This window comes from Cervus elaphus, chromosome 22, assembly GCF_910594005.1.
Source record: "Cervus elaphus chromosome 22, mCerEla1.1, whole genome shotgun sequence".
In the NCBI taxonomy this organism is placed as follows: Eukaryota; Metazoa; Chordata; class Mammalia; order Artiodactyla; family Cervidae; genus Cervus; species Cervus elaphus.
Window position 1 is genome coordinate 40,374,893 of NC_057836.1, and position 24,064 is coordinate 40,398,956.

The window sequence follows — 24,064 nt, forward strand, 5'->3', positions numbered from 1 at the left end:
TCCTACTATAGCTTAATAATTCTTCATACCACATTCCTCTGTTTAAATTACTGTGTGGTTTAACCTGTCTCCTGATTGGACCTATGCTGAAAGGTAGAGGGTTTTAAGTACTCAAATCAAATCCCTAGCAGCTTGGCTACTTTATTTACTGTTAATGGGAAAATGTTTAATCTCAAAGGAAAAATAAATTCTTTAAGGAATGGCAACCAGCCATCTTAGGCTATTTTCTTCCTTTAATTATGGAAAACTTTCACACGGGGAAGTGAAAACAAATTATATGTTTTCCATCTTTCTAGCAGACATGAAAGACTGATATACACAGTTTATTTTCCCTTCACCACAATTCTACCCACTTGTTATGGGTGTTCCATGTCTATTCTTCTTTCTAGTTCTGCTTTCTCAAGGACAGTATAAATGCCACACACTTTTTAACAATGCAGTTACTTAGCAGAAACAAGGCAATTCTTTTTAACTGACTCAAGAAATAAAGGGTAGTTTTTGCCTTTAAGTATTTTTTTTAAAAATTAAATAACTTAGGAAAATTATTTTTTCTTTGATACTCAATGTGATAAATGTGTATTAAGCTGAGACATGTATTAAGACATGTCTTAGCTTCATAATTTGGTCCTTTCTTGCCTCATTTCTTACCACCACATATGTAGCCAAATCATATGCTAGAAATTCAGTTCTGAACATGACAGGTCCCTGTGCCTCTGTAACCCTTTCCCTCTGCCCAGGATGTCTCTTTCCCTTGCAGTACCTGGCTAAGTTCCACTTTTTCTTTAGGCAGTGGTTCCTTTGGAAAGCATTCCCTAAATACTTTTTATTGGCACTAGAGTCCCTTCCACATGCTTCCACAGTATCCCACCTCTATTTTCATCACAGTAATTATTCCTCCCAGTAAAACTATTAAAATTCTATTATAATTATCTATTTATGTGTCTCTCCTCTCTTCCCTGCTAACCATCATTTGCTAGAGCACCAATGACTATATTTTTAATCTCAGAGTTTCCAGCACTTGGTACATGGCCTACTATATAGTGAATGGTCAATAAATGTACACTGAGAAATTATGTGAACATCTAAGGCATGTAAAATGAAATAAAACTACCGGACATTATGCTTGACCATATTTTACAACAAAACACACTGTCAAAAATTTGCCTAAAAAAAAAAAAAAATTGCCTAGCAGTGGCAAAGGCACAGACCCTGAGATGGCCTGGACTCTGCTATCTCATCCCTGGGACTTGGCCCCTGTCCACCAGTATCACTGTGGAGAATAAGGTCAGCCGTATGGGGACAGTCAAGCAGCCTGAGGCTGGAACTGAGATTGGGAGCACAGGACTCAGGTTACAGCCTCAGGAGGTGGCTGAGTGACACAGGGCAGGTCTAGTGCTGGCTGGTGGTGCAATAGCCCATGGAAAGGCCACACTTACCGGGGTTTACATATCATGAAGCACTGCCAATGGAGGTGTGAAGATGGTGGTGTCCAGCATACCTTTGGTAAACATCCTGATGAAAGCTGGAAGATTACACATGTACTAACCGAGGGCAGTGACTGGTTACTGACTGAGCCAGACTGGCTTGAGGCCTTCAACCTGACTAGTTCACAATCTTTATCTCAAAAGGCAGAATACAAATTCAAATAAGCATTTAAAAAATTACCCTCAATGATGGCTGAAGAGTGAGCTATATCTTGCTTATCAGACTGACAAAGATTAAAAAAGAAAATCACAGCAAAAATGTGGAGGAAAGAGTATTCTCATACATCGTCTTATAAAGGAGGCATAAATTGCTAGACCTCTGTACTCGGCAATATTTTTCAAAAGCTTAAAAATAAACAGATCATCTGACCCAGCAATTCTAGTTAATTTATCACATAAATAAACAAAAACATATGTACATAGATGCTTAAAGTGTATAAACAGTTATTTATAACAGTAAACTATTTGCAATATCCTAAGTAACTAACAAAAGGGTTAGATTTATGGCCACTTATATAATGAAATATACTAAAGCTATAAAAGTATATCTATATTATTACCATGGAAAACCAAAATGTGTTTGGCAGCAGTAGGAAGCAGCTAGGTACTAAAAACTTGCTGAAATTCCCCTTTGGGAATTTGGGTACTTTGGGTACATATATCCAAAGAACTGAAGGCAGAGTGCTGAAGATATAGTCAAATGTCTATGTTTATGGTACAATTATTCACAGCCAAGGTGGAAACAAAATGGGTGAATGCATAAACAAAATGTGGCATATACATATAATGGAATGCTTTTTTTCTTTTTTTAAAAAATTTTATACAATGGAGTGTTATTTAGCCTTAAGGAGGAAGGAAATCCTGGCATATGCTACAGTGTGGATGAACCTTAAGGATATTATGCTAAGTGAAATAAGCGAGTCACAGAAAGACAAATATTGCATAATTCCACTTGGATGAGGTACTTAAAGTAGTCAATTCATAGAAACAAATGAAGAATGGTGGTTGTCAGGAAGGGACTAAGAGGAGTAGGAAATGGGGAGTTATTGTGGAATGGGTATAGAGCTTCAGTTTTGCAAGATGAAAAACCTCTGCAGACTGATTGTAAAACAATCTGAATATACTTAGTGCAATGTGAATATACTGAATTTTTCACTAAGCAGTAGTTAAGATGGTAAATTTATACATCTTTTTTTTCCTTACTACAGTTTTAAAAACTTACTGAATCTAATCTATATGGAAATAATCTGTGGGAAGTGGAATCCCCCCAAAATGGATCTATAAGAATAAATAATTTGAATTTGACTTGAAAATGATTTTTTATTTGATATTAGATGACTTTTTAAGAAAGTATATATAGGTTTCAAAGACAAATAGTCTTGCAAAGTAGGTAATGAAATACATATTCATTGAAAATTTTTTTCTATATTAAAGGTCTTGTTTCATTCATAATTGTAAATATAACTTCCTATATATATCTATAGATTCATAAAAATGTAATTTTCTAACACTCATGAGGATCTGTGAAAAGTAGTATCTCTTATTGCTTCAACAATGGTTAAAACAAAAACAAAATATTTACACACATACTGTGTACTTATTTAATATAGATTAAATATAATTGGTAATTGCTGGTAAAAGAGAAAAAAGATCTGTATTATTTCCCTTTTTATATTACTAAGAGTTATATTATACCTAGCATTTGTTATATTCTGTAATAACTGTCACAGTCAATCTGTTCATTTTTAGTTCAGTGATCTGTTTTAAACATTTCTATTTATGACAGTGTTATGGACTAGGGCTCCAAAACTAACCTAAAATGGTAAATAAAATAACTATTTAACACCCAGTACGTGACTATATGAATTTGCAAAAAAATATAAAGGAAGTCATTGGAGGGAGTGAGAGTTCAGTGTGGTAAAGCTGAAAGTCTGGCTGTCTGTGTAGTGCTTACTGAACCAAGGTGGCCTAGAGCGTCAGAACTACTTTTATGCATGCTGAGGGACAAAGTGCAAGAGAGGCTAGAATTAAAATGGAGATTCCCGTGCAAAAAAGTCAGACCTAAAAAGGGCAAAAACCCCAGGGAAAGGAGACCAAGAAAGGAAAAAATGAAACCAAAATGATTACGACAAAAAAATCTGTATTGCCAACGAAAGTTATCTGGTCTGGCCCTGGCCTGGCCCAGGAAGGAAGGTGGAAAAAAGCCTTCCTGTAAGTTCCTATCTACTGGCTAGTTTTCAAAGGTGTTTAGGGCTCTCATGCTATTTGTAAGGCCCAAAGAAAGACTCACAGTGAGAACTATAACTTAAAGTAAACCAATCTGTGTTGCCAGTGAATTCAGGTACTTGGTGAAAGAAAACACAAACCCTCCCTGAAGGAATAAATCCTCAATCCTCAACTCATGAGATACTGAATTTATGTGAAAAAGAATACAAGATGTGTATGTTTAATGTATTTAAGGAAATTAAGGGAAAAATTAGGAGTAAGACTATTTATAGGACCACTGAAATTAAAATGTCAAAGGAAGGGTTAACTATGGATTAAACATGGGCAAAAGGAGAATAAGATGAGAGATAAATCAACCAGAATACAGCAAAAAGACAGAGAGACAGAAAAAGAGGTTGAAAGATATGGAAGACTGAGCAAGACAGAGTAACACATTTAATTAAAGTTTCAAGATGCTAAAAAAAGAAAAAAGACAGATGGAAGTAAAATTCAGAAAGAAAACTGAGAATTTTCCAAAACTGGTGAAAAATATTAATCCTAGATTTCAGGAAAAACAATGAATCACAACCAGGACAAATAAAGAAACCCTCATCTAGATAAACTGCAGTCAAAATATGGGACACCAAAGAGAAACAGAAAATCATATATATAGCCAGAATGAAAAAGGATTTCTGGCCAATGAATGACAATGAGAGTGACTGTAACAAATGACTTCTCATTTAAATGAGAATGGAATGGTTTCAAGAAGATACTGGAATATAATGTGCTAAGAGGGAGAGGAAAACAAACCTTTCAGCACAGAATTTAATATCTAATGAAACCATCTTTCAAAAACAAGGACAAATTTAAAACACTGTTAGATGAACAAAATCTAATAGAGAATGCCATCTCACTTAAGGAACTTGTAAGGATAAACTTTAGGAATAAGGAGACTAATCCTGGAAGAAATATTTAAGATACAAAATGGAATGTGAATTTTCAACAAATGGCAATTATGAGTAAGTTTAAGCAAAATCAAGTATAGTAAACAAATATATCTAACTTGAGGGATATTAAAATTTTGAACAACTATAATAAGTAAGATATGATGGGGGTGACTGAAGTCAAAGCATTTTTAGAGTATCTGCATTTCAAAGATTCTTATTAACATAATACTGAGTGTTCATGTTAAAATCTCAAAGCTTATCATTAATAAAGTAAAACAGAGCATATAACATCTACAATAATTAAATTTAAAAATGAATGAGAAAAATCTTTCAATTATTTCAAAAGAAGGCAAAAAAGAAAAAAAAGGTGAAAGGCAAATGGTTAAAATAAATGAAAAATTTTAAATCATTAGAATATTGAATAATGAAAATACCAGCTACTAAGACTTCATGGCAAATAGATGAGGAAACATGGAAACAGTGACAGACTTTATTTTTTTGGGCTTCAAAATCACCGCAGATGGTGACTGCAACTGTGAAATTAAAAGACGCTTGCTCCTTGGAAGAAAAGCTATGACCAACCTAGACAGCATATGAAAAAGCAGAGACATTACTTTGCCAACAAAGGTCTGTCTAGTCAAAGTTATGGTTTTTCCAGTAGTCATGTATGGATGTGAGAGTTGGACTATAAAGAAAGCTGAGTGCCAATGAATTGATGCTTTTGAACTGTGGTGTTGGAGAAGACTCTTGAGAGTCCCTCGGACTGCCAGGAGATCCAACCAGTCCATCCTAAAGGAGATCAGTCCTGGGAGTCCATTGTTAGGACTGATGTTGAAGCTGAAACTCTAATACTTTGACCACCTGATGCGAAGAACGGACTCATCTGAAAAGACCCTGATGCTGGGAAAGATTGAAGGTGGGAGAAAGGGATGACAGAGGATGAGATGGTTGGATGGCATCACCGACTCAATGGACATGAGTTTGAGTAAACTTTGGGAGTTGGCGATGGACAGGAAGGCCTGGAGTGCTGTTGTCCATGGGGTTGCAAGGAGTCAGACACGACTGAGTGACTGAACTGAACTGAAGACTTGTAGGGTACAACTATCACAGCACTCAAACGCTTAAGATGCTAATATTTGGGGGTGGGGTGGGCCCAACACAAAAAACAAAACCATAAATTGATAAAACAGAAAATAAAGATACAACAGAAAATACAAACAAAGGTAAAAGTTCTTTATAAAGAGTAGTAAAACTGACACACTTTATGGGAAAATCATCAAGAGAAAAAAGAGAGCAGGCACAAATAACTAGCATTAGGGATGAAAAGGGGAACAAAACTATAGACATAGCAGAGATTAAGATGATAAGGAAATATAATTAAGATTTTATGTCAATAAACTGAAAGGTAAGAGAATTTTTCCTAGATAAAACAGAAATGAAAAAAAATTGATTCAAGAAGAAATAGAGGAGCTTCTAGGTTGGTGAACACATTGAGGTGGGGGAGGATGCCCGCTCTTCAGGCACGGAAGCTATGCGTTCCTCCTTGCATACGTTCTCCTATACATCTCTTCCATTTGGCTGTTTCTGAATTGTAGCCTTTATGATAAATGGTGACAGTAAGTAAAATGCTTCCCTGAGTTCTATGAGCTGCTCTAGTGAATTATGGAACCTGAAGGAAGGGTCATGGTGAATCCTGAGTTCACAGTTGGCTGGACAGAAATGTGGGTAACCTGACCACCCTATTTGTGGCTGGTGTCTGAAGTGAGGGCAGTTCTGCAGGACCAAAACTTTAAACCTGAAGTTAAATCCAGGTGGTTAGTGTCAGAAGTGAACCAAGTTGCCAGTAGCACGTCTGATGGATGTCAGGAGAGAAAAAAAACTCTGATTCAGTGTCAGAAAATGTGGGAGCTAATAGAAGACCTAGGCTTACAGAAACATGTGGTCTGGGGAGAGAAAGGATGAGGAGCAGGGCAGAGTATGAGGAACTGTTGACCCCTGGGAGGCCACGTGGTTAATCACAGTATAGAGCAAAAGCTGTGCTCAGATAAATTACTGAAGGTAAAAGTTATCAATGGAATTTACTGATGGATCTAACTCCTGGGGAGTTGTTTCAATGGATGCATAAAGAAACCACTAAGAAAAAAAGTGGCACGTGCAATCCCTTGATTGATTTAGCTATAACAGCTAAAACAAAATTAAAAGAGACTGCAAGGTAAGATTTTGTTGCTGGGCAATCTAGCTTCAAAGCTGCCCCCAAAGGGAACAATTATTTGGGGACAACAAAGGTCACCAAGGTTCACGTCTGGTGGGGTGGGAAGGGCAAAACCAAGAAACTACTAAGAACAGGGGCTTACTGTGAAGGAACTATCATTTCCTTTGTGGACTGGCACCACCAGCTTCCTGAAAAAGCTTTACTAAAGGACTAAGAGAGAAATTTAGGAGCAGTATATTCTTTTTAAATGCTGTAGAGTGGAAGGGTTGATGCAGGACCACAGCTAACTATGGGACAATCACAGATGGCTATCCATGACACAGACATCACAGCGGGTTATTTGTGAGACAACAGCCAGCTTAGTGAACTGGATAAAAGCTACTATGTTTACACAAAGAACAGGGACTGCCTTACTCCCTCTAAAAATGTGAAGTAGAACATCCCAGATGAATTCACCCCATATTATTCATATGCAAGCCACATGGGATTGCTGTTATGATAATCAGAATATTTACAACTGAAAACACCCATTACTCAGGTCATGGTAAATACTGTGGGCTCTTTCTGCATTAGCAACCCATGTAATCTTACAATCAGAGAAGCCTGTCTCAGCTTCCTGTCATAAATTGTAACAGATGTTAATAAAAACATTTTATTAATTAAAAAGAAAATGTGGAGAGGAGAGGAAGTAGTGGAGAGGAGAGGAAGTAGTGAAGAGACGCACCCAGCATTTTTAAACAGGTATTAAGAAATTGGGTGAATAAGCAAATACTGCAATGGAAACCCACTCCAGTACTCTTGCCTGGAAAATACCATGGATGAAGGAGCCTGGTAGGCTGCAGTCCCTGGGGTCGCTGTGAGTCGGACACGACTGAGCGGCTTCGCTTTTTCACTTTCATGCATTGGAGAAGGAAATGGCAACCCACTCCAGTGTTCTGGCCTGGAGAATCCCAGGGATGGGGGAGCCTGGTGGGTCACACAGAGTCGGACCCGACTGAAGTGACTTAGCAGCAGCAGCAGAGGAGTGGAAAAGAGGAAAAAGAAAGAAAGTCATCACAGGACTCATCCCAGGAGGATGGAAATCTGTGGATGGTTATTAAGAAATGGGATGAATAAAATGGGTGTTGATGGGGTTGAAACAAAGGTCTTTAAAAAAAAAATATATATATATATATATATATATTTATTTATTTATTTATTTGGCTGCCTTGGGTCTTTCTTGCAGCACTCAGGCTTACTAAATCCATGTGGGATCTGAGCTCTTCCATCAGGGATCAAAATCATGTCCTCTGCATTGCAAAGTAGATCCCTAACCACTGGACCACCAGAGAAGTCCCTGAAACAAAGGCTTTAACACAGTACTATCTGAGACTGGGTGGATCAAAGGGGCCCTGTTAGTACCCCTATATAAAATGGCTTTAAACTAGTTGAGTCTATCTACCCCAGTTTGGACAAATTTGAGACACAGGGAAAGCAATGACTATAATGAGAAACTCTACAGGGGAACAGGCAGATTATTTGAGATGAAGACTGACAAGAAGGACCAAAGTCTCTTGGCTCAAACCCCCTGCTGGCTAAAATGATAAGGGGAGAGAAGTTTCTGGGACTCCTTTACTTGGATGGGACCGCATGCACTATGATACCAAAACCCTCTGGTGAAGTCTTAACACGGGCTACAATTAAGATTAAAAGAATATGAAAAAAGTTAAGGTTGATTGGGTTAAGGTGAAAGTCTGAGTGAAAACAGGAATCTTTCAATAAATAGGCTTTGTTGTTGTTGTTGAGTATCTAAGCTGTATCCAACTCTCTGCCACCCCATGGACTGCAACACACCAGGCTTCCCTGTCCCCCTCACTATCTCCCAGAGTTAGTTCAAACTCATGTCCATTGAGGCAGTGATTCCATTCAACCATCTCATTCTATGTCGCCCTCTTCTCCACTTGCCCTCAATCTTTCCCAGAATCAGGGCCTTTTCCAATGACTCAGCTCTTCGCGTCAGGTGGCCAAAGTACTGGAGCTTCAGCTTTAACACTGGTCCTTCCAAGGAATATTCAGGGTTGATTTTCTTAAGATTGACTGGTTTGATCTGTTTGCAGCCCAAGGGACTCTGAAGAGTCTTCTCCAGCAGCAGAATCCAAAAGCATTAATTCTTCTGTGCTCAGCTTTCTTTATGGTCCAACTCTCATATCTATACATGACTACTGGAAAAACTATATGGACCTTTATCGGCAAAGTGATGTCTCTCCATTTTATATGCTGTCTAGGTTGGTCATAGCTTTTCTTCCAAGGAGCGAGAGTCTATGAATTTCATGGCTGCAGTCACCATCTGCAGTTATTTTGGAGCCCAAGGAAATAAAGTCTGTCACTGTTTCCACTTTTCATCCATCTTATTTGCCATAAAGTGGTGGGACTGGATACCATCTTTGCTTTTTGAATGTTGTTTGAAGCCAGCTTTTTCACTCTCCTCTTTCACCTTCATCAAGAGGCTCTTTAGTTCCTCTTCACTTTTTGCCATTAGAGTGGTTTCATCTGTGTATCTAAGGTTGTTGATATTTTCCCCATCAATCTTGATTCCAGCTTGTGAGTCATCCAGCCCAGAATTTCGCATGATGTACTCTGCGTAGAAATTAAATAAGCAGGGTGGCTATATACAGCCTCGATGTAATCCTTTCCCAGTTTTGAACCACTCTGTTGTTACACGTCTGGTTCTAACTACTGCTTCTTAATCTGCATACACATTTCTTAGGAGGCAGTAAGGCGGTATTCCGATATCTTGAAGAATTTTCCAGTTTGTTGTGATCCACGCAGTGAAAGGCTTTAGCACATTCAATGAGCAGAAGTAGATGTTTTTCATGAATTCTCTTGCCTTTTCTATGATCCAGCAGTTGTCAGCAATTTGATCTCTGGTTCCTCTGCCTTTTCTAAATCTAGCTTGTACATCTGGAAGTTCTCCATTCATGGACTGCTGAAGCCTAGCTTGAAGGATTTTGAGCATAATCTTGGTAGTATATGAAATGAATGCAGCTGTATAGTAATTTGAACATGCTTTGGCATTGCCTTTCTTTGGGACTGGAATGAAAACTGATCTTTTCCAGTGCTATGGCCACTGCTGAGTTTTCCAAATTTGCTGGCATATTGAGTGCAGCACTTTAAAAGCATCATCCTTTGGGATTTGAAATTGCTCAACTGGAATTCCATCCCCTTCACTAGCTTTTTTCATAGTGATACTTTCTAAGACCTACTTGACTTCACACTCCAGGATGTCTGGCTCTATGTGAGTGACCACAGCTTCGAGGTTATCCAGGTCATTAAGACCTTTTTTGTATAGTTCTTCTGTGTATTCTTGCCACCTCTTCTTAATATCTTCTTCTTCTGTTAGGTCCTTGCCATTTCTACCCTTTTTTTGTGCCCATCTTTCCATGAAATGTTCCCTTGTTATCTCTAATTTTCTTGAAAATATCTCTATTTTTTCCCATTGTATTGTTTTTCTTTATTTCTCAGCATTGTTCACTTAAGAAGGCTTTCTTATCTTTCTTTGCTATTCTCTGGAATTCTGCATTCAGTTGGGTATATCCTTCCCTTTCTATTTGCCTTCTGCTTCTCTTCTTTTCTCAGCTATTTGTAAGGCCTCCTCAGACAACCACTTTGACTTTTTGCATTTCTTTTTCTTGGGGATGGTTTTGATCACTACCTCTTCCACAGTGTTATGAACCTCTGTCCATAGTTCCTCAAGCACGCTGTTTACCAGGTCTAATTCCTTGAATCTATTCATTACCGCCACTGTATAATCATAAGGGATTTGACTTAGGTCATATCTGAATGGCTTAGGCTTTCCTGGTGGCTCAGACAGTAAAGAATATGCCTACAATGCAGGAGATCCAGGTTCGATCCCTGGGTTGGGAAGACCCCTTGGAGTAGGGAATGGCAACCCACTCCAGTATTCTTTTTTATTTTTATCCCATATGTTTTGGGGGCTTCCCTGGTATCTCAGATGGTAAAGAATCTGCCTGCAATGCAGCAGATCTGGGTTTGATTCCTGGATCGGGAAGATCCCCTGAAGAAGCGAATGGCAAACCACTCCAGCATTCTTGCCTGGAGAATCCCATGAACAGAGGAGCCTGGCAGGTTATAGTCCATGGGGTCTTCTGCCCATGAGGTTACACAGAGTTGGACATGACTGAACAACTAATACTTTCACATTCACTGACTGGCCTAGTGGTTTTCACTACTTTCTTCAATTTGAGCCTGAATTTTGCAATAATGAGCTGATGATCTGAGCCACAGGCAGCTTCAGGTCTTGTTTTTGTTCACTGTGTAGAGCATCTCCACCTTCGGCTGCAAAGAATATAACCAATCTGATTTCAGTACTAACCATCTGGTGAAGCCCCATGTGTAGAGTCGTCCACAGGCTTACCTCAATGGTTTATAGGAATAGATACTATGTCTAAATGGGGTACACCTTCCCCCAACATAAAACAGATGGCATGTCAACTGCCCTCCAAGCAATATTAATTGGACATAATGCTAAATGAAAATAAGACCGCCTGAGTCCACACAGTGTTGCAGACAAGAAGCTGGAGTCTGGAGACAAACTGTACAGCAGCGCTATAGAGAGCACAGACTGGCACTTACGGCCAAAGCCCATGACTGACTCCCAGTGACAAAAACACTGGGATTCTGGACTGGAGAACTTCCCTTTGAGAGGCAATCACTAGCCTGCTACTGCACGTTAGTCTAAACTGCCCCATAAACTGAAAGACAAAATGATACTGAAACCCTATATAATCATGGTGTCTCGGGTAATCAGAAAAACACTCTAATGAGGAAGACAATGTACACAACAGTTTATATAGAATCTTGTTAGGAAGAAAATTCAAGGAGGAGATACAACCAAGAGCATTTTTCTCCAGAGAACTGACTCTGGAACTGAGTGAGGAGGTACCAGATTATATTGTCACTTGGACAGCATAAATACTTCTCAACTGACCCACACAGAGCTTCTTGGTTATGGGTGACAGATTCAAGGTGAATGGCCATTAGTTTGATTGAAGCAGGTAAACACAAATGGGCTCAGTGGACTGACTTGCATGCTGTTTTCTTAGCAGTGATGGAAAAACTAAACAATGGGAAAAGTCCATGCGTGTGTGTGCGCTAAGTCGCTTCAGTTGTGTTCAACTCTTTGTGGCCCCATGGACTATAGCCTGCCAGGCTCCTCTGTCCATGGGATTCTCCAGGCAAGAATACTGGAGTGGGTTGCCATGCCCTCCTCCAGGGGATCTCCTGACCCAAGGATCAAACCTGCAGCTCCTGTGCCTCTTGCATTGCAGGGAGATTCTTTACTGCTGAGCCACCTGGGAAACCCAAAAGTACATATGCTTAGGTTTTCACTGACTCATGCACAGTGGAAAACTGGACTACTAAAAGGATGTCTGTGTAAGGTTCAGCCATATGGAAATCCCTCTGGGAATCCATGGACCACATTAAATAGGACCTGCTAACGCTCATCAGAAGAACCCGCTTTCAGGTTTGGGAGGTAACTGTGACCTCCAAGTGGACCTTTTGGTACACTCCCTTGAAGTGCCCACCTAGAGGACTTCAGCAATGCAGAGATGGGCTGAATCTATACATAATCTTCTTATAACCTCTGAGGCACAAATTACCAACAAGAACTATTTTGTCTGCTAACAAGAGCGAAAGAGGCTACAGATGGCTGTGGGGAAGATTCCCCAGGGGGGAAGGCCCTACTGCACAGAGCCAGCAAGTAGATTACACTGGATTAATGCCAGCAGCCCTGGTGGGAGGGCTGTAAATGGGTCCTACCAGGAATAGATGCTTCAGACTGGGCTTTGCAGTCTGAAGTAGATGCAAATGCTTAAAATACTAGGAGAGGAGTGGAACAGAAGATACTCCACCAATGTGGGCTGCCAAGTTACACATTTTCAGAGTATGGGACACAACATGCTTCATAGCACAGTGTCCAAAAGTGGGTGAAGAGATACCACATCAAATGGACATATGATACTGTTTATCACCCTCACAGTAATGGCTTAATTGAGAATTAGAAGAGGCAGTTGAAACATCTGCTGTCTAAAAGGGTGAGACAAAAGCATAAAGGACTGACTTATATGCCTTTTCAAGTGTGTGATCACACTCAACTACTATACAGATACCTCTGTGCTTCCCAGGGCAATGCCCTGGGAGACATTTTCATACAACAGGATGACAGACTGAACTAAGCAGTAATAACAATGGGACCAGTAATATGCCAACACTGTCTTAACTGTTAGGATCCTTGTGCTATAAGGGATCACAGTCAAAGACAATGGCCTGTCGTATAACAAAAATATCAGTTGATGATAGTGACAATGATGATGATGATAATGATGACAGAGGAGGAGTAGGAGGGAGATGGGAGAGGAGAAATCACTTCAGTTCAGTTCAGTTGCTCAGTTGTGTCCTACTCTTTGCAACCTCATGAACTGCTGCACGCCAGGCCTCCCTGTCCATTACCAACTACCAGAGTTTACTCAAACTCATGTCCATTGAGTCAGTGATGCCATCCAACCATTTTAGTCAGTTCTTCGCATCAGGTGGCCAAAGTATTGGGGTTTCAGTTTCAGCATCAGTCCTTCCAGCGAATATTCAGGGAATACTGATTCCCTGAACTCAAAGGGAATATTCAAAGGAAATACTGATTTCCTTTAGGATTGACTGGTTGGCTCTCCTTGCTGTCCAAGGGACTCTCAAGAGTGTTTTCCAACACCACAGTTCAAAAGCATCGATTCTTCAGCGCTCAGCTTTCTTTATAGTCCAACTCTCACATCCATATATGACTACTGGAAAAACCATAGCTTAGACTAGATGGACCTTTGTTGGTAAAGTAATGTCTCTGGTTTTAATATGCTATCTAGCTTGGTCATAGCTTTTCTTCCAAGGAGCAAGCGTCTTTTAATTTCATGGCTGCAGTCACCATCTGCAGTGATTTTGGAGCCCCCCAAAATTAAGTCTGTCACTGTTTCCACTGTTTCCCTATCTATTTGCCATGAAGTGATGGAACCAGATGCCATGATCTTAGTTTTCTGAATGTTGAGTTTTAAGCCAGCTTTTTCACTCTCCTCTTTCACTTTCATCAAGAGGCTCTTTAGTTCTTCTTTGCTTTCTGCCATAAGGGTGACGTCATCTGCATATCTGAGGTTATTGATATAGAAAAACCTAATTAAACCATTAAAGATACTGCACTGGTACTTAACATCTTTCCAACAAGACCAACAGACTGACAGGTTCCCTCAAATAGTCATGGATCAAATAATGACAATCTTGAATGAATTTTTCTCCATTTTATCTTCCAGAGCAAAATGGAATACTTTTCAACTCATTCTTTGAAGCTAAAATAATCTTAATACCAAAAACCACATTAGACAGTAAAAGAAATAAAAATAAGCCAAATCAATAAAATACATAGATGTAAAACTTCTAATCAAAATATTAGCAAGCCATATGTGAAAACCATGACCAAGGCAGGTTTGTCTCAGGAATATAAGAGCAGAATGTACATTTTTCATCTTACTAAATGATTAAAGTGAGAAAAACAAGATTACCTTACTTGATGCAGAAAGAATACTCAATAATATACAACATGCATTCATGATTTCTAAAAACTTTGAACATGTTAGGGATAAATGAAAAGTCTTTAATCTGGTCCAAGATATTTACCAGAAACACCACAACAAATGCTAAGAGTGAAGCATTAAAAGGATTCTTTTTAACATCAGGAAAAAGACAGGGATGTCCGCTACTATCAATTCCACTCTACACAGTACTGAAAAGCCTAGCTAGGAATATAAGACAAGAAAAAGAAAGGTGACAAAGATAGAAAATTAAGAAATAAAATCATCATTATTTGCACCTTATCATCTACTTTGTTGTCATAATCTTTACCTAGAGACACTAGAGAAAGCCCTTATAAACGGAGAGACATGCCATTTTCATGAAGGGGAGATAATACTCTAAATATGTTAATTGTCTCAAAACTAGATTCAATGAAACTTCAATAAAAAAGAGGTGGTGAAGAGAACTATCCTACAAGATTCTGAGACATACTGTAAAGCTGTAGTAATTACAACAGTGTGATTTAGTATAGGGACTGAAAAACTGGCAGAGTAAACTTACTGTACAGAAATACATACAGGAACTTCATATACAGAAACTTACACAAGGCACTTCAGATCAGAGTGAAGAATGGTTATCTAATAACTAGCACAGAATACCTAGTTACAGATATTTCTAAAATATTAAGTTTGATCTCTTATTCACAACATAAACAAAAATCAATTTCTTAGAGACTAAGGCCTTACATGCTAAACGTAACTTTAAAACGTTTAGGAAAAAATGTAGACCATTTTTATGAACTCAGAATAGAGAAGGATTTCTTAAATAGAACACAAAGTTAATTCACAAGGAAGATCAGTAAATTGGAATTTATGATTAAGAACATCTTAATCACTTATGATTAAGAGTATCTTAATTCATCAAAAGATCCCTAAAAGAAAATTAAGAACATGAACTGGAAGGAGATACGTACTAGCCATATAACTGACCAAGTTTCTTGAATATGTAATAAAAATTTTTTAAGAAAAATTTCTTAATATTAAGATTTCATTTACTACAATGTAAAACTAATAGTATAAAGATATTGGCCAAAGCTGTTAAAATTCTAATGCTTTTTGGATATTGGTCAGGGGAATCTATTTTTTGCCATCAAAATATCAAGTCTGCTTTCTGATTTATCAGTTCCATAATAAATAAGCTATAAAGTTTAGTTGCGCATAACTAGCAATCTGTGTTTAGAAGGCTCCCAACAAGAAAGCTTCAAGCAGCTTCTACTTTCTGACAAGGTTAATTCATGCACAGCTTGCAAAGAGAGGGGAGGGAGAGGAGCACTGTGAAGGCTCACAGGCAGCCAGTGCAGCATGGGCTGTGAGTAACTGCTTATTTCCATTGTGACCAATCAAAGGACATAAGCAAGGTCCAAAAGTGTCCTGAGACCTTAATTACTGGTATCAAAAGTTAGACCCTGCTGTTTAAATTCTTTTTATTCTTCCACTGTTTCTTTGAAAAGATGATCAGACTCCAATCTTCCCACTGTCTTGCTCCAAGTATTTCTAGGCCTCAAAGAAAAGTATCCTTTTCTGATTCAGGGTTCTAAAAAAGAGTTTTTACCTCTTGAATTCCTTCTCTGCTTAAAATGTCTAGCCAGTAACAAACACATGAAAAGATGCTCAACATCACTTATTATCAGAGAAATGCAAATCAAAACCACAATGAGGTACCATTACACACCAGTCAGGATGGCTGCTATCCAAAAGTCTACAAGCAATAAATGCTGGAGAGGGTGTGGAGAAAAGGGAACCCTCTTACACTGTTGGTGGGAATGCAAACTAGTACAGCCACTATGGAGAACAGTGTGGAGATTCCTTAAAAAACTGGAAATAGAACTGCCATATGACCTAGCAATCCCACTCCTGGGCATACACACTGAGGAAACTAGATCTGAAAGAGACACGTGTACCCCAGTGTTCATCGCAGCACTGTTTATAATAGCCAGGACAGGGAAGCAACCTAGACGCCCATCAGCAGATGACTGGATAAGAAAGCTGTGGTACATATACACAATGGAATATTACTCAGCCATTAAAAAGAATACATTTGAATCAGTTCTAATGAGATGGATGAAACTGGAGCCCATTATACAGAGTGAAGTAAGCCAGAAAGGTAAAGACCAATACAATATACTAACACATATATATGCAATTTAGAAAGATGGTAACGACAACCCTATATGCAAGACAGAAAAAGAGACACAGATGTACAGAACAGACTTTTGGACTCTATGGGAGAAGGCGAGGGTGGGATGATCTGAGAGAATAGCATTGAAACATATATATTATCAAGTGTGAAACAGATCGCCAGTCCAGGTTGGATGCATGAGACAAGTGCTCGGGGCTGGTACACTGGGATGACCCAGAGGGATGGGATGGGGAGGGAGGTGGGAGTGGGGTTCAGGATGGGGAACACATGTAAATCCATGGCTGATTCATGTCAATGCATGGCAAAAACCACTACAATATTGTAAAGTAATTAGCCTCCAACTAATAAAAATAAATGAAAAAATAAAAAAAAATAAAAAAATAAAATGTCTAGCTAGTTACCACTGCAAAGTGACTGTGATTTACACACTTTCGAAACAACAGACTGGATAGATTTATATGGGCTGTGGACAAGAATTTCAAATCAGTCTAGAAAGACATCTTCATCACTGAAATCCATCTATACTTTTATTCACTTTGGGTTTTCATGGTAATTGTTCAACATTTGCAATGTTTTAAAATTTTATGACATCAGTGAACAAGAAATGATCAGATATATTAAAAACCCTAAACAGAGTCAGGAGAAATGAAAAATGGCACCAGAGTACAGATCAGCCCAACAACTCTTAGTTCATTCCTTTCTTTCTCTAATGGGAGAAGTGAAGTAAAAGTTGCTCAATCATGTCCGACTCTTTGCAACCCCATGAACTATACAGTCCATAAAATTCTCCAGGCCAGAATACTAGGGTGGGTAGCCTTTCCCTTCTCCAGGCGATCTTCCCAACCCCACAACTGAACCCAGGTCTCCCACATTGCGGTCGGATTCTTTACCAGCTGAGCCACCAGGGAAGCCCAAGGATACTGGAGTGGGTAGCCTACCCCTTCTCCAGAGGATCTTCCCAACCCACCAATTGAACTGGGGTCTCCTGCTGTTAAGATGTGTACTTACACAGATAATGTACAATTATTTAATATGGAACCTTTACAAAAGACCCTCAGAGGTGAGTTTATAATTTAAAAATAAATACTGAGACATGGGGACTTCTCCAGCGGTCCAGTAGTTAAGACTCCCAAGTTTCCACTGTAGGAGGCATGGGTTCAATCCTTGATCGGGGAACTAAGGTCCCATATGCTGGGCACTGTGGCCAAAAAATTTTAAAAATAAAAAATAAAAATAAATAATGAGATAGATAAGGAGAGGTTAAGTGCAGTGTCCAATACAGCTAACACTGGGTAAGGATTCTGCAGAAAGACAGATCCCAGCCCATTCTCACCTCTACCACACTACCCAATAGCTATGTGATTCTGGGTAGGTTACTAAGCTTCCCTGAGCATTAATTTCCCCCTACATTAAAAGCATGGGCAGTAATAACTCACTATTGAGAGGATTAAGTGTTGGGGGAAAAACAAAAATGTACAAGGCATTTTAACATATAATTCCTAATACAAAGTGATTTCTGTAAATGATTAGAAAATTATAAGGTTTTTTTTTTTGTATGACACTTTAAAAATATATATATGTACAATTCTACAATCTCAGGATTCATTCTTCTCAGCATCAAAGACCAAGTTTCAAAAAGAAAAAAAAAAAACCAACTAAACTCATTTGAGTACAAAAACATGCTCATAAATATTGCCTTCTTAGTTTGAAATTGAAATAAATGTGTAGATATTAATCAATTATAACTTTTCAACAGACTCCATAAACTAAATGGAATTAGCTAATGAAGTAGAGCAGAAAGACAGTGCAAAAGCACCAAGACATACAGTGCTATTTAAAACAGGAAGTGTGATAATGAAGGGTTTTTTTCCTTTAAAAAGCATGACTTTCAGTATAAGAGAAAGTTTGTTAAGTTCTCAACCCTGAAACAAATGCCTGGACTATTTAATTTAACAGTTAATATTTTAAATGCAGTAATATATGAGACATTAAAAAGCAGAGACATTACTTTGCCAACAAAGGTCCATCTAGTCAAAGTTATGGTTTTTCCAGTAGTCATGTAGGATGTGATAGTTGGACTATAAAGAAAGCTGAGTGCCGAAGAATTGATGCTTTTGAACTGTGGTGTTGAAGAAGACTCTTAAAAAGAGTCCCTTGGAGTGCAAGGAGATCCAATCAGTCCATCCTAAAGGAAATCAATCCTGAATATTCACTGGAAGGACTGATGTTGAAGCTGAAACTCCAATACTTTGGCCACCTGATGGGAAGAACTGACTCATTGGAAAAGACCCTGATGCTGGGAAAGACTGAAGAAAGGAGGAGAAGGGGATGACAGAGGATGAGTTAGCTGGATGGCATCACTGACTCGATAGACTTGAGTTTGAGAAAACTCCGGAGGTTGGTGATGGACAGGGAGGCCTGGCGTGCTGCAGTCCATGGGGTCACAAAGAGTCAGACATGACTGAGTGACTGAACTGAACTGAACTGAATATGTCAGATTCTCACAACTTAAGATGTGCATAATTTATAAAGGATTATGTAGGACTGATAAAACTGATAATAATTACAACAACATTGGCTATCGTTTAGTCAGCACAGATTTCTTACTTTGTCAGAACAAATCAGTGACAGAGGAAAGAAAAAACCTGTTATCTCCATAAAGATGAACTGATTTACACATAGGAAGATTATGTATCTTGCCCAAGGTTCAGTTAGCAAGTTAGAGAACAGAGATTTGAACCCATGATTGTTTTCACTTCAAAAACCAATATTCAAAATTTCACTTCAAAAACCAAATTGCTTCTCTAGGTAGAACAGGACATGGAACTAAATGATTGGGAAGATCTCTTGAAAATTTAGGATCTAAAATTCTTTTTACTAATAAGTTAATAAACCTGAAAGTATTAAGCTCCAAGCCCTTGCCCCTCCAAGCAACTCTCCAATCCCAATCCTTTCAGGGAAAAAAGGAAGACATTGAAAAGAGAGAATTACTTAACATTAAATATTTTGGATACCAAAGGGTGATCTGCAGGTAATGACCAGCACTAAGAAAGTGAGAGCACGAGGACAGGAAAGAATTTAAATTAGTCATTAGAGAAGAATTTCCTGACAACAAAAACTGAGACACTGGAACACATTATCAGAGAACATTATGGGGATAAACTGAAGAAAATACAACCTCGTGAAGGGCTGTCAACATACACACAAGATGGGGAAATACAAATACAGCCTACTTGGCTCAGCCTCATTTATAATTTAAAATAGAAAAGAAAAAAAGGAAACTGGTAAAATAAGTTTGACAGCAACAGTCAGAAGACTGCACTACAGTTCTGCCAGCCTAAATACAAGTTAGCAAAATGCTAAACCAAATATTTGTGCCACATTTTTTCAAAACACCCATCAATGCACAGGTACTATTTTATATTTTCTGTCAATTCACTATCCAAAAAACACAGCATCTCTATTCTCTATCTCCTCTGCAAATTCAGGTTCAGACTAGAACCAGTGCTTTAGTCTAGGCTCAACATTAGTCATCGCAGGTGCACTGGTAAAATAAAACCCAAATTCTGTTTGTTTTTAAAGTATGTTTTGGGAGAATTTTGAATGAAAAGCATCACAACGATAGCTTCCTTTGGGATTAAAAACAAAACATAAAAACTCCATCTAACTTCGGTGGAACTGTTAGACCTAGGAGAATCGTGTCTGTTTCACATGCCTGTACCCTTCTCTCACTCCATGAAATCACCCATAGGCAAAGATCCAAAGGTGATCACCTTAGGAAGCTTCAGAGTTAACAATTCTGTCTGTCCCTTTCCAATGTCAGCTGAGTTTTGATGGGAACCTTTACTAATCTGTAAAAAAAAAAAAAAACGAGAGAAGTCTACATGGTCTTGGTAGTAAGAGGATTCTCTCACTTTTATTATAAAGAGAAATATGCTTCTTTTACAATGAATATGTATTATCAGGAAAAAAGGGTTACTTCCATTAAAAAAATTAATATATGCAAGTCAGCCAAGCTAATGCTTTTATATTTCTTCCCTTTTTTTTTCTCTACAGCCACTGTCACCTAAAAGAGAAGTAACCTCTTGGCATCTGGTCCTACCTAAAACCCTCTCCTTTTACACAAGACAGAAAAGACTACTGACTACCAATTATTTGGCCCTAATAATACACCCCAGTAGCAGAGAGTATAAGTACTTGGTTTTGGGAGACCTAAAATTTAGGGCAGACCTACCTTGTGAATAGAGAAGGATCTGCATCTCTAAAAGAACACAGGTAAACACCTGCACCAGGTTCTCCAGGCCCAGGAGCTCGAAGACCTCTCGGAGAGGGTAATCGGAGAGGGGGAGCTCACTGAGCCCCGGCCTCTGGCAGATGACAGGTTCATAAACACCATAAAACTTCAGTGATCTCCCTGGAGGTGGAAGGGGCACCTCATAGAGAATATTATGGATGTAGCTCTCAAGAGGCAAAGGTGGTGGCTGCTGTGAGGTAACTGCCTTGTAAAGTTGGATGAGGAATTTCTTGCAGGCCTGCATGAAAGGCAGTGGTGTGATCAAACATATACTTTTTGAAACATACAGGGTGTCTCTGCTGATGTCATAGGAGTTGTATCGCTGGAGTTTCAAAAGGGAAGTTGCATCTCCCTCATCAGTACTGCTTGCCAGGGAATCCATGCTGCAGGAGGATGAAGCGTACACACTGCTGTAATGCTCTGCATTGTGCATCTGGTAGAGTGTCTGCATCGCTGTGCAGATTTGTTTACTTGTAACTTCTTCATAAAAAGTGAGAACAAAACCGTAGGTACGAGAACCATCTTCCCGGGTAATTATAAATGAGTGGAACTGAGGGTCTTTGTTGTCAGTTTGTGTTCTGAAAGACAGCCCTTTAGGCATGCACAACTGTGGAGGAAGGAGAAGAAAAGCATCAGAAGGCAGTATATGAACAAATTCAAACCAGAGAAAAATGGTTGTGAAGTTCTATCTGAGCTTATGACCTTCATTAAGTCATGTAACTTCTCTGAGCCTTAGTTTCTTTATTTATGACATTTGTGGCATCAGTGACTTTAAGACAAAATATGCAAGGACACTTTACAAATGTTTAATATTAAAGGACTATTTTTAGAGTAAAGTCGATAATGTTTCAGAGGAATACAGAAACAGGTGAAGGTCCATTTGATAAATGGGAAAAAGTTAAACACAGAATACCAAAAACAAAAGTATAATTTTTGCTCTTTTGAACAATATAATACTTTGTCCTTAGAAAAATAAATGTTGAAAACAGATTGATTTTTCTTTACTGAAGGAGAAGGGTAGAGCCAAAACACTTCAGATTATTTCCAGCAGAGATTCTGCCCCAGGTCTTGGGAACCACCCAGGATTGAGTCAAATTTGAGAATAAAATTACCTGAAAACGTAAAGATGCTATATTTAAGATACTTTATAAAGCATAAAAAATTAGAATTGAGTCTAAAATATTTAAACAAGAAAAATTACAGAAAATTTGAAATATACTAAGGAAAACAGAATTATAATTGAACTATCCTAAAATAATGATCATTATTAATTTTTCTATTATTCCTTTCTACTTTTGTATTACAATATGCTTTCTGCATAGGAATAATTTTACCATACATTATGACTTTTTTTCTTTTATTTCAGATTTAATAATTGATCTGGTATAAAATTTAGAAGTTCTCCCAAATCCCCACATTACCAAAAAATTTAATTCCCTTAAGAGTTATGACTTTCATTCCAACTGTGAACAAACACTTATTAACCACCTTTCTGAGCTAGGCCCTATGATAGTGATACAATGGTGAGAAATACAGTTTCTGCTCCCCTGGAGTTTCCAGTGCAATAAGGATAACAGACTATTAAAAATATATATAAAATACAAACCATGGGAAGTGCTGTGATAGGGTAAATATAGGCTGCTAGGAAAAACACAGTAGGAAGACATAAATGAGAAAAGAGGGAGGTACCATGGCTTAAAAGGCACTTTCCTGGTGGCTCAGTGATAAAAAAATCCGCCTGTCAGCACAGGAGACACAGGTCCTATCCCTGGATCAGGAAGATCCCCTGGAGAAGGAAATGGTAATCCACTCCGGCATTCTTGCCTGGGAAATGTCATGGACAGAGGAGCATTTGTGGGCTACAGTCCATGGGATTGCAGAAGAGTCAGACATGACTTCAGTTCTGTTCAGTTCAGTTGCTCAGTTGTGTCTGACTCCCCATGGACTGCAGCACACCAGGCCTCTCTATCACCAACTCCTGGAGCTTGTGCAAACTCATGTCCATCAAGTTAGTAATGCCATCCAATCATCTCATCCTCTGTCGTCCCCTTCTCCTCCTGCCTTCAATCCTTGTCAGCATCAGGGTCTTTTCCAATGAGTCAGCTCTTCGCATCAGGTGGCCAAAGCTTGAGCATCAGTCCTTCCAATGAACATTCAGGACTGATTTCCCTTTAGGATGGACTGGTTGGATCTCCTTGCAGTGCAAGGGACTCTTAAGAGTCTTCTCCAATACCACGGTACTAAAGCATCAATTCTTTGGTGCTCAGCTTTCTTTATAGTCCAACTCTCACATCCATACATGACCACTGGAAAAACCATAGATTTGACTAGATGGACCTTTGTCAACAAAGTAATGCCTCTGCTTTTTAATATGCTGTCTAGGTTGGTCATAGCTTTTCTTCCAAGGAACAAGCATCTTTTAATTTCATGGCTGCAGTCACCATCTACAGTGATTTTGGAGCCCAAAAAGATAAAGTCTCTCACTGTTTTCATTATTTCCCCATCTATTTGTCATGAAGTGATGGGACTGGATGCCATGATCTTAGTTTTCTGAACGGTGAGTTTTAAGGCAACTTTTTCACTCTCCTCTTTCACTTTCATCAAGAGGCTCTTTAGTTCCTCTTCACTTTCCGCCATAAGGGTGGTGTCATCTGCATATCTAAGGTTATTGATATTTCTCCTGGTAATCTTGATTCTAGCTTGTGCTTCATCCAGCCCAGCATTTTGCATGACGTACTCTGCATATGAGTTAAATCAGTAGGGTGACAATATACAGCCTTGATGTACTCCTTTCCCAATTTGGAACCAGTTTGTTGTTCCATGTCCAGTTCTAACTGTGGCTTCTTGACCTGCATACAGATTTCTCAGGAGGTAGGTAAGGTGGACATGACTTAGTGACTAAAAATAACAAATGACCAGGGGGAAAAAAATGAAGGAAGCCCAAGTGGAGACCTGAGGATAAGTACAGGTGTTAACGAGAGGAAATGAAGGTACAGACGGCACGGGCAAAAGCCCAGAAGACAGAACGTGAGGTTCACTGTGGGTGGGGAGCAGAATGGAAGGTGTGGGGAGGGGAGAGTGGCTGCAGGAGATACTGCACCCCAAAGGGCCTTGG

The 24,064-nt window shown here is 38.8% G+C and overlaps 1 protein-coding gene across 7 annotated transcripts in view; it reads right to left on the reverse strand.

Annotated features, from left to right (window-relative positions):
- The window catches only part of DENND5B (DENN domain containing 5B), a 206,919-nt gene that overhangs the window by 84,153 nt on the left and 98,702 nt on the right, over nucleotides 1-24,064 (reverse strand). For all 7 annotated transcript variants that reach the window (XM_043880881.1, XM_043880884.1, XM_043880880.1 and 4 more), the window contains one exon: nucleotides 20,890-21,556. In XM_043880881.1, the coding sequence (XP_043736816.1) occupies nucleotides 20,890-21,556 (667 nt within the window). The remainder of the gene's footprint in view (nucleotides 1-20,889; nucleotides 21,557-24,064) is intronic.